The sequence below is a fragment of the Poromitra crassiceps genome (assembly GCF_964638095.1).
Source record: "Poromitra crassiceps genome assembly, chromosome: 2".
In the NCBI taxonomy this organism is placed as follows: domain Eukaryota; kingdom Metazoa; phylum Chordata; class Actinopteri; order Beryciformes; family Melamphaidae; genus Poromitra; species Poromitra crassiceps.
In genome coordinates this window covers 110,693,817-110,704,712 of record NC_139624.1, presented here as the reverse complement: position 1 = coordinate 110,704,712, position 10,896 = coordinate 110,693,817, and the positions used below count along the sequence as shown (strand labels likewise).

Below are 10,896 nucleotides of genomic sequence, written 5' to 3'. Positions count from 1 at the left end.
CACTCCACCCCTCTCTTTTCCTTTTCGCTTTCCCACGCCAAACTTCTCTCTCTCTCACCTGAGGCTGAAACATGCTCCTCCTCTTCGTTCTTTCTCTGTTCCCCAGCTTATGCCTGTCGGGTACACCCCAAAACAAGCTGCCAAAGTACTATAGGCTCACTCATGTTTGTACCTGCTGAAAGGAGCACACCACGTTTTTGGGAGATTGACCAATTGGTCAGCTTACCCCAGGGACGGAGTTTTTGATTTCAAAGGTGGGGGGATACAATTAGGCCCAAATCCTCAAAAGGGCTTTAGTTGTTTAGATATGCCTACCCCCTTATTTATCATATCATATATTGTAGAATAACCCTAGGGAAGCCATTCATCCCCTGAATGCCCTGGGTCTCTAGTTTGTCGTTGTAAAGTTTTATGGGGCTGTGATTATCCTAGAGATCACAATAGGTCATTTTATACAGTGAGGACAAATTTCAAAAATATGGTCTCACTACAATGAAATTTGCCTGAGTCCAGACTTTTGAATCTGCCCACTCCACGGAGGTGAGTTTGGCTGCTTCCTGTTTGGCATCATCATATGAAAAAGCTTTTTCTCAGATGTTACCAGAGATTCACCACTCAGCATCAATAAACAGCCCAATGGGCGGGACTAAGCCATTGACAAGTGCACCCATAGGAAGTGCGGCGAGGAGTAACATTAATAACAGACCTCCTCCGCCTGCTATCCAGGCTGTTTTAAATGGATTCAAACTACCAATTACATTGAAATCTGAACGTCACACTGCTTGGAAGGCATTTATTCAAAGGGGAGATGTTTTTTTACGTTCTCCCAACTGGAGTAACAATGGACCTACACTCAACATAGTGTATGCTAAAGTGTTAGCATGGAGCGTATGCTAAAGTGTTAGCATGGAGCCTACCATCACTCAACATAGTGTTTGCTAAAGTGTTAGCATGGAGCCTACTGTCACTCAACATAGTGTTTGCTGAAGTGTTACGATGGAGCCTACTGTCACTCAACATAGTGTTTGCTAATATGTTAGCATGGAGCCTACTGTCACTCAACATAGTGTTTGCTAATATGTTAGCATGGAGCCTACTGTCACTCAACATAGTGTTTGCTAATATGTTAGCATGGAGCCTACTGTCACTCAACATAGTGTTTGCTAATATGTTAGCATGGAGCCTACTGTCACTCAACATAGTGTTTGCTAATATGTTAGCATGGAGCCTACTGTCACTCAACATAGTGTTTGCTAAAGTGTTAGCATGGAGCCTACTGTCACTCAACATAGTGTTTGCTAATATGTTAGCGTGGAGCCTACTGTCACTCAACATAGTGTTTGCTAATATGTTAGCATGGAGCCTACTGTCACTCAACATAGTGTTTGCTAATATGTTAGCATGGAGCCTACTGTCACTCAACATAGTGTTTGCTAAAGTGTTAGCATGGAGCCTACTGTCACTCAACATAGTGTTTGCTAATATGTTAGCGTGGAGCCTACTGTCACTCAACATAGTGTTTGCTAATATGTTAGCATGGAGCCTACTGTCACTCAACATAGTGTTTGCTAATATGTTAGCATGGAGCCTACTGTCACTCAACATAGTGTTTGCTAATATGTTAGCATGGAGCCTACTGTCACTCAACATAGTGTTTGCTAAAGTGTTAGCATGGAGCCTACTGTCACTCAACATAGTGTTTGCTAATATGTTAGCGTGGAGCCTACTGTCACTCAACATAGTGTTTGCTAATATGTTAGCATGGAGCCTACTGTCACTCAACATAGTGTTTGCTAATATGTTAGCATGGAGCCTACTGTCACTCAACATAGTGTTTGCTAATATGTTAGCATGGAGCCTACTGTCACTCAACATAGTGTTTGCTAAAGTGTTAGCATGGAGCCTACTGTCACTCAACATAGTGTTTGCTAATATGTTAGCGTGGAGCCTACTGTCACTCAACATAGTGTTTGCTAATATGTTAGCATGGAGCCTACTGTCACTCAACATAGTGTTTGCTAATATGTTAGCATGGAGCCTACTGTCACTCAACATAGTGTTTGCTAAAGTGTTAGCATGGAGCCTACTGTCACTCAACATAGTGTTTGCTAATATGTTAGCGTGGAGCCTACTGTCACTCAACATAGTGTTTGCTAATATGTTAGCATGGAGCCTACTGTCACTCAACATAGTGTTTGCTAATATGTTAGCATGGAGCCTACCATCACTCAACATAGTGTTTGCTAAAGTGTTTGCATGGAGCACCTGAGCCGATGATCTACTACCAGTGTGTCTGTTGTTGTGTTCAACGCAACTTGGAAAAAATGTGCTGACTTGTTAAAAAGGAATTGAATGGTTGTCCAACTCACAAATTCGGAGCTCTGAAATACCCAAATTTACGACCTGTAATTCCGAGTTGGACAACCGTTCAATTCATTTTTAACAAGGTGGAGTTCCTTTTTTCAGAGTTCCAAGTTGTGTTGAACGCCATGATGTCATAAGTCAGAAATCTCCGAGTTGGAAATTAATTTCCGAGTTCTGAGTTGTTTTGAACGCGGTATGTGTTCTCATGACCAATGGGAGAAAATCTCACAAAACCTTGGTGTCTTCCTTTAATGTGAAGCATTGAAAATCCACTCGCTGCATGCTTGTACATCAACGGCAAACAACAACAGGTGCCACAGAACGCTACTCCGTCCTCAGTCACCCATTACACACACAACTCCCTCCTTTTTCTTTTTTTACAGTAAATCACTCTTCTTCCAACTTCAGTGACCTCTTTTCTAAGCATATGGAGTAGTGCTCATCATCTCTGGGTGTTGTTGCTTGTGTTGGGTCCTGTCCTCTTGTTCTGTGTGACACTGTTAATGGTGAAATCAGGTATTTCAGCTTGTATTCATTCTTTCATCCTTGATAGTGCGGGCTCCTGTTTCTTAAAAATAAACACAAAAGCAAAGAATGTCTTGCTATGAAAAAGAAAGAGATGCTCATGATATTCAGTGGCCTAGAAAATTCAGCATGAAAAAATGGCAGGTTGAAGTACATCTAAATGAATCTATTATTTAGCACTACACTCAGTTCTAGCAAATGGCAAATGGAAACAGGACACGGTTGAGTTGAGCACAGTCTGGCACATCAAGGATGGATCTTGGATCTTCTGATCCGAGTCGATCAAAGCCCTGATGTTTTTCCATTGGGCCTCCATGTCTGACATCAGTGTACAATGTCCTGATTAATTAAACATTATGTTTGATTGACTGTGTCTCTGTCTTGAAGCAGTGGTGGCGGTTATGTGTGGTTATATGTTGTGTTTTGTGTGGAGACAACACATCATCTCCAGTTAATGCTGATGTCTGTGTGTATATTGTCAGAGTTTCTCACAACCAAGCCCACCCTCAGCCCCCATCTCCCAGACTGAACACCCCCTCTAAATGTTACCATGGATACTCACACAACCCGAAATGTGTGGTGAAGGACTGTATTGTAGCATTTATCAGACACGTGCTGTGACGAGCTGCTGCCCCGCCCCTTTCCTCCACAGGTGGGATCAGTTGTGTCACCCGAAAGCAAATGAAAACTGCTTTTTAAAAAGCACAAAGAGCTTCCACTGGAATCAAATGCTTATTTCTCAGAGGAGCACGGCCTCCCAGCAGGGGGCGTGTCACCAGCTGGACCCTCTCTAAGGGTGGCATCAATTTTGAGCTTCAGTGAATGATACAGCGTACATGCACAGATCAAGCAGACAGCATACCCCAAAGGCTCCTTCACTGACTGTAAAATAATTCATTTTATTCAAATATCAAATATCGTCATCAAACCAAGTGGCGAGCAAATGAAAGCCGTTTATCGAGCATTCAGAAACTGCTGCAATAATCTCCTCCCGGAGGCGTGGCCTCGGGTGTGATTGGCTTGGGTGTGAGAGCGGTAGTGGTGAGCCCTCTCCTGTCCAATCCCCTGTCTGTGTGTGTGTCCCCTGTCCCGCCCCCGCAGCCTACATCCACTCCAACCAGATCATGGGCTGGGGAGAGAAGGCCATCGAGATCCGCTCCGTGGAGACGGGACACCTCGACGGAGTTTTCATGCACAAGCGAGCTCAGCGACTGAAGTTCTTGTCGGAGAGGAACGACAAGGTGTGTCTCGCTGTCTGTCACACACACACACACACACACACACACACACACACACACACACACACACACACACACACACAGACACACACACACACACACACACACACACACACACACACACACACCCTCACACAGAGTTACACAGTGTACATGTTTAGCCCATTGTTTTGTTTCAAAATGAGATAGTGTGGAAGAAACTTTAACATAGGTACTGTACTTTATTTTTATTAAAAAAAATCTTCCGTAACCCATAACTTACTACGGTATGCCAGACAGTGGCTCCTGGATTTCTCCGAGATGTCTGTAGAAGCGCTAACTTCTCTGTTCTAATGTGAGCACACCCTGTATGTCCTTGGAAGGTATATAAAGGACTGGTCTTTCTTATACAGATACAGTACGATACGATAGAACTTCATTGTCAGATTTCTCTGAAATGTTTTATGCATCATAACAAGCAAAATAATTACAAAATGATTGATAGTACAAACATGAAGCAAATTATTACACCAATTTTTTAAGGGCTGTGTGTGTGTGTTGTGTGTGTGTGTGTGTGTGTGTGTGTTGTTGTTGTTTTGGTGTGTGGTGTGTGTTGTGTTGTGTGGTGTGTGTTGTGTTGTGTTGTGTTGTGTTGTGTTATGTTGTATTGGTTGGCCAATCTCACGTTCGTGTCACAAATCGGGACTCACAGACACCATCCACCTAGCCAATTTTATTATAGGAAAGGAAAGGTCAATATGGGCCCGATAGATAAGCAAAGTGATGAATCATTCTGACCCTAAAGGCCTTGATATACTTCCGCATCAGCGAGAACAGCACAAGTATAATATAATAGTGAAAGCTATTACCAAGTATATGCACTACATTCTCTCCTTGGGCTAACTTCTAGTCATTGAAATCCTAGTGAAATCACACAATCTACTAATTTTGCTGGGGACTCCCCTGCGACCCCTCATCAAGCTGAAGTTCGAGTGTATAGGACCAGCTGCCGCCGGCAAGGCTCCAAGTTGAGGCGTACACAAAAGTATATTTCAGCCTTAACGCCCCCTGCCATTCGCCCCCTGCAGGTCTTCTTTGCGTCCGTCCGCTCCGGAGGCAGCAGCCAAGTCTTCTTCATGACCCTGAACAGAAGCTCCATGATGAACTGGTAACCCTTCCCTTTCCCCCTCGCTCGCCCGGGAGAGAGAGAGGACAGCTAGGAGGAACGAGAGGGGGCGATCCATCGAGCGGCCAGAGGAAAAGTTTAACCACGGGAAGTGTGTCACCGGTGCGGCTGCCCCTACAACCACTGGGGGCGCTGTGGTGCTACGGCGCCGTGGTGATACCACACACTGTCAAGGGATAACGCCTTCTCTTTCTCTGTGGACTGTTTCATTGTTTCGTTGAGAGTTTTGACTGGAAAGGACACTAATATTGAGTTGAGTAGCCTTGGACTTTCCCATTGGAATCAACGGGGCTTATGGCATGGCTCTCTGTGTAGCGCAGGGCCACATCTGTCAAGTTTAGAATGATCCGTTCACACTGCGAGTGGCTCGGTCCATCTGTTGCTCTATTCCGAGAAACTGTGGGCGGTTGCAACTATCCCACTGAGCAATTTTACGCCGATTAGCCGTTTAAAAGACGTGTAAATGGTTACAGACGTCGAGGCTAAAATGAAGCTCCATAGGGTTTAAAAGTGAAATCTTAGACTAGGTCTTCTGGAGTAGATGACACAAATGAAATGTTATCTTGTAATTCTGGTGCATATTTTTGATATTTACAGCTGTTTATGCATTGTTTAAATATGGAATCATGTATTTACTTCATGGTCTAAAACTGGGCTATAGGCTACATAGCAGAAAAAGAAAAACAAAGATTGTGGCCTATAGAGCTAAAGCAGAGACGCAACGTTGAAATGACATCCAGTGCTCAGTAGGTCTGCAGCTACAAAGTTTTTTGGAACTCCTTTTCATTTGAATCATGTATTTTTGCTGCTCTGGTTTTGCCTTTCATAATGCTATGTCGTTTTGGCGAGTAAACATCGCTGTTATTTAGGTAGCATTAATCGAAGAAACCTCAGTAAAACAACCCTTTTAGACGTTTACTTCAACTCCCAACAAGGAAGCGCGGAAATCTGATTGGCTGTTGACGGCCGATGACGAGGGAGAGTTTCACTTTCAGCTCTTATTGGAAATGACTGGATTGTGACTTGTTGCTTGCAGTGTGGAGTTAGTTCTCAGTGTGAACTGAAGTTAGACTGCTGCTGAAATCATACATCTTTCTATGTCAAGGACCAAAATACTATGAATAAGCAGTTTGTGTGATAGCCAGGGGGAAAATGTGCAGTGGACCGGAGACATTTTACATTTGTCGGTGTGAATCCTCCGCAGGTGTTATCGGGTTCAGCGATTGTGGCGTTTTTCTGCCGGAACAGGAGAAAGGAATGCTGTAGATATTGTATTATTGTTGCAACAGCAACAGCAGAAAACAAAACGTTCACACCAATGTCGATCTCTGGACCAGGGGAGGAAATTAACAGAGGCTCGGGGAAAAATGCCCATATTTTTTTCTTTTTTTTTGTCCTTGGAATTGGGAATCAACATTACTCTGTATGTGTTCTGTATTTGCAAAGCGCAACCCGAAAATGGCCAGCTAGGCATCCATACCTGCACAACCCCCGCCCCCTCCTCCTACTAGCGTTATCTCTGACAGAAAGGGCAAGCTAGCTGGCCAGCTAGTTCACTTGCTAACATTAACTTAAGAACATGGAGCGTTTTTTAATATGCAAATTCAAAGATGTCAAAGAGTCTACTATTGTGGGTTGCAGGATGGACTGGATAGCGAGTAGCGACATGTAGCCTACTGACAATCTGGAGAGGATAGGAAATGAGGATTTTTAACTGTGATTGTTTATGAATTTTTAGAAATAAAATAGCTTGGATAAGAGTAATTCAATATTGGTGAGGCATGCAAACATAGAAGAACTAAGGTATTTCCCAACATTTGATAGAATTGTCGAGGAAATTATTCAAAAGGCACCGAATTTCTTTTTCACAAGGGTAAAAAGAAAGTCATTGTTTAAAAAAAGTAAATTTCCTACCCTGCTCCGGACATTTGACTTTGTGCGTCTTTCTGTGCGGGATGTTTCCATTTATCAAGAGCACTCGATAAGCAAAGGGAGGGACAGTCTGAGAAACCATGAATTAAAAATATATATAAGGACATTTCGTTATATCTTACTGATGATCATTTTAGAGAAAGACAAAAAACTTCTGTTCACTTACTAAAGCTTAGTTGTCTTTCTACAGAATAGAGAAAATAGCTATAATGATTTCTAAAAAGAAAAAAGAGTACAATGTTTTTATTGTGGTATTATTTGTATTTCAATTTTTGTATGTATCAAGAGTCAAGACTGTGAACATGTGTGCGGCTGTTAAAGTGTATGTGTGCGTGTGTGGGTGGGTGCATAAGTGGGCCAATGGACTGGTGTGTGTGTGTGTGTGTGTGTGTGTGTGTGTGTGTGATGCATGTGTGTGTATGTTTTCACCTTGTCTGAATCATTGGAATCGAATTAAAAGGCAACCTCAATCTGGTAACACACATGATCTGTGATGTTCAAAGTTCTACAATAAACGTCCTTTACTTGTACAGCAGCATGGCTCCTCTGCTCTCTTTCTTCTCTCTCTCTCTCTCTCTCTCTCTCACACACACACACACTTGACTTTTTGGACTTTTCTCTGTTGTTCCCTTAAATACTGTTTCTCCTAATATTTTAATAAACTAAGTAGTAAAAATTAAAATGCAGTCATTATCTACCAGGGACGTGCAGAGAACATTAGAGGGGCAGGGGCTCAAATTCATAAAAGGGCACTAAATTTGAGGCAATTTGAAGGCCAATTTAGGGGTATAACTCATTTTAAATATTCCGATTTTAACCAGATTTAGAGGAATATCTCATTTTAGGATGAGACTTTGACAAACATACATACCTGATTCACGTTGACTGACTGATATATCTGTCAGACTGTGTGCGCCTGTGCTGCTGCTGTCCGTCTGCATGGTTGCTCTGGCTGAGTGGAGTGCGCACTGCTGGAGTGGGTGGGGACGGGCCACGTGCGTTTTTGGGTTGGTGCCTTCAGGGGCGCTTTAGAAAACACTGCTCCATGCAGAGGCCTATTACAAATGGTGCATTCAAGGCCAAGAGAGCTCGGAAAAGGCATTTCTCTTTGAATGCTGCCTTCAGTGATGGTATGGAAAGGGCAATTCCATACAAAGCATCATTAGAAATGCATTCATGGTCAGGAAAGGGCACTTTTTATTTTATTTTTTCATGTGTCTGAGCTGTTTGTTTTGTTCATGTGTTGTTGGAATGAAAATGAAAAATGTATTATAATAAAATAAAAAAATAAAAAAAAGGGCACTTTTTACAGACTGAAAAAAAGGCAGGGGCTCAAGCCCCCTTTCATGTCTATGTGTGCATGTGCCTGTTATCTACTCACGGATGGAAGTACAGGTAAGTACAGGTGAAGTGTTTTAGTCCACAAAACAGTCGTGGAGTTTCACAGCAAGACACTTGCAGAATTATCCTAAACAATTGAAGTGGATGGTGACCAACTTTCAAACAGAAAGAAAAAGCTTCCATACTGCTCTCCTGGCATAGTCCAAGTCTCCACAAGCCCTGAGATGCCAAGTTGACTTGAAAATACATCATTTTTACACCCTGTTTGTAGCCGAAATCTTCACTCTAGACAGGTGCTCCAACAAGGTGAGGTGCAGTTACTGTAGCCTGCTACTGCAGTGACATTTTCAGCAAAAAAAGAAAAAGTGTTAATATTTTCAAGTCAACTTGGCATCTCAGGGCTTGTGGACACTTGGATAATGCCAGGTGAGCAGTATGGAGGCATTTCTGTTTTTTGTTTGTATAGGAGAATTCTACAACAGTGTTTTGCTGTGAAACTCCACAAATGTTTTGTGGACTAAAAAACTTCACCCATCCTTCCCTTAAAAAAAGAATTGGTGGAATAGGACATTAGGAAAAAGAGCAGGACAAGTGGACAGAGAACATACAGACATTAGGATGAGGCAGTACAACAGTGGATAAGTTGAAGTAGTGTTTTGTGAATGACATGTCGTATTAGCTGAGGCGTGATTATAACGGGGACGGCTAAAGAATAATGCCTGTATTTTATATTTTCACCCATCCTTCCATTGGCATGGGGGTGAGTAGGTACTAAACTAGAATAATGACTGAATTTTCATTTTTGGGTGAATTTATCTTTTAAATTCTGTTTTTCTATTTAATGTGGATTCTTTATTTTAATCCTTTATTTATTGTCTTGATTAATTATATTTTGCTTATTCGTTTCATACTGAGAGGAACCAGCATACACTCATTTCACTGCACTGTTTTCCCTGTGTATGCTGAGTAGATGACAAATAGACACTAGAAAATGAATTATCGGTTCTCAGAAAATATTCCAGTGTCAATAAGAGTTGATTTTTAAATGGCAGTCATTAGGAGTTGATTGCTTGACAAAGATCCTGTGAAGATTGAAACGTTGCAATAAAAAACCATTGATGGAGCCTCAGTGTGCCTACTTTATCTTTTTTGTTATAGTTACCTTTTGTCCAGCATGCTGGACAAAAAAAAACAATATAGAAAAAGACAATTATGCGCACATAAAAAAAACGTAAAGGTGCACCTTTACGTTTTTTTTATGTGTGCTGGGCTCAGACACAGGAAAAGAAAGTACATAAGATGGGGGGGGGAGACATACATCATGAACATTTAACCTGCATGTGCTTGCAGGAGATAATGGACAAGGGATCCCACGCAAGGGGTCCATAAGATACCAGCTGGGCGAGCCATCCGTCACCTCCAACCTCAGTCACTAGTCATTCTTAACCTCGTCAAAGTAGGCCAGAAACGGGTCCCAGACAGTTGAGAACCTTCCAAGCGAGCTGGTTCTCAGGGGCCTGAGCCTCTCCATCTGTATAACAGAGATCATGTCCATCAGCCACACCTGAAAAGAAGGTGATGAGGAAGACTTCCATTCCTTCAGAATGAGTCTTTTGGCGACAGTTGTCCCCAGTGTCAGAGACTGCTGCACAGCTGCAGGGAAGATCAGAGAGGACTCCGAGCAGCCGAAGATGGCGAGTTCTGCCTCCGGCTGTAGGGTTATTTTGTAGGCCAGTGATACTCAACTTGCGGCCCGGGGGCCAGATGCGGCCCGCGACAGGGTGCAGAGTGGCCCCCCGACCATTTTCACGTTAGTTTTCATTGTGAATTAGAATCTAATTCACAATAAAAACTAACGTGAAATAAAGTTTGACTGAGCTCCAGCTAAATTGTCAAATACCGCCGTCTGCTCGCTACCCAGGCACTTATGCATGTACTTAACCTAACTAACTTAACCTAACTAACTATCTGGTGTGCACAACATTGTTAGCCTACAACATTGTCAGACTGAACTCCGGCTGACACCCCAAAAAGCTACAATCCGCTACAGAAAAATGTATATTGTTTGGTTATTAACTGGCCCCTGGCCTATCATTTGACGAAAGTGGCCCCCGGGCAAAGCAAGTTGAGTATCACTGTTGTAGGCCTTAGAGTACCAGTCAAAAATGTTGGCCCATAATCCCGTTAGTGAAGAGCAGAACCAGAAGGCATGAGATAGTGTGCCCTCTGACACCTGTCGCACAGTGGCAAGACAGAAGGGAAGATCTTGTGTAGTTTATGCTTGGAGTAGTGAAGACGGTGAGCTACTTTAAATTGGATCAGCTGGTGCCT

At 42.7% G+C, this 10,896-nt stretch overlaps 1 protein-coding gene across 2 annotated transcripts in view; it reads left to right on the top strand.

Moving 5' to 3' along the window:
- The window catches only part of tnikb (TRAF2 and NCK interacting kinase b), a 139,864-nt gene extending 131,373 nt beyond the window's left edge, over positions 1-8,491 (top strand). For both annotated transcript variants that reach the window (XM_083632010.1, XM_083632009.1), the window contains 2 exons: positions 3,991-4,130; positions 5,195-8,491. In XM_083632010.1, coding sequence (XP_083488136.1) covers positions 3,991-4,130; positions 5,195-5,278 — 224 coding nt within the window. In that variant the 3' untranslated portion in view covers positions 5,279-8,491. The remainder of the gene's footprint in view (positions 1-3,990; positions 4,131-5,194) is intronic.
- Positions 8,492-10,896: the final 2,405 nt, after the last annotated feature.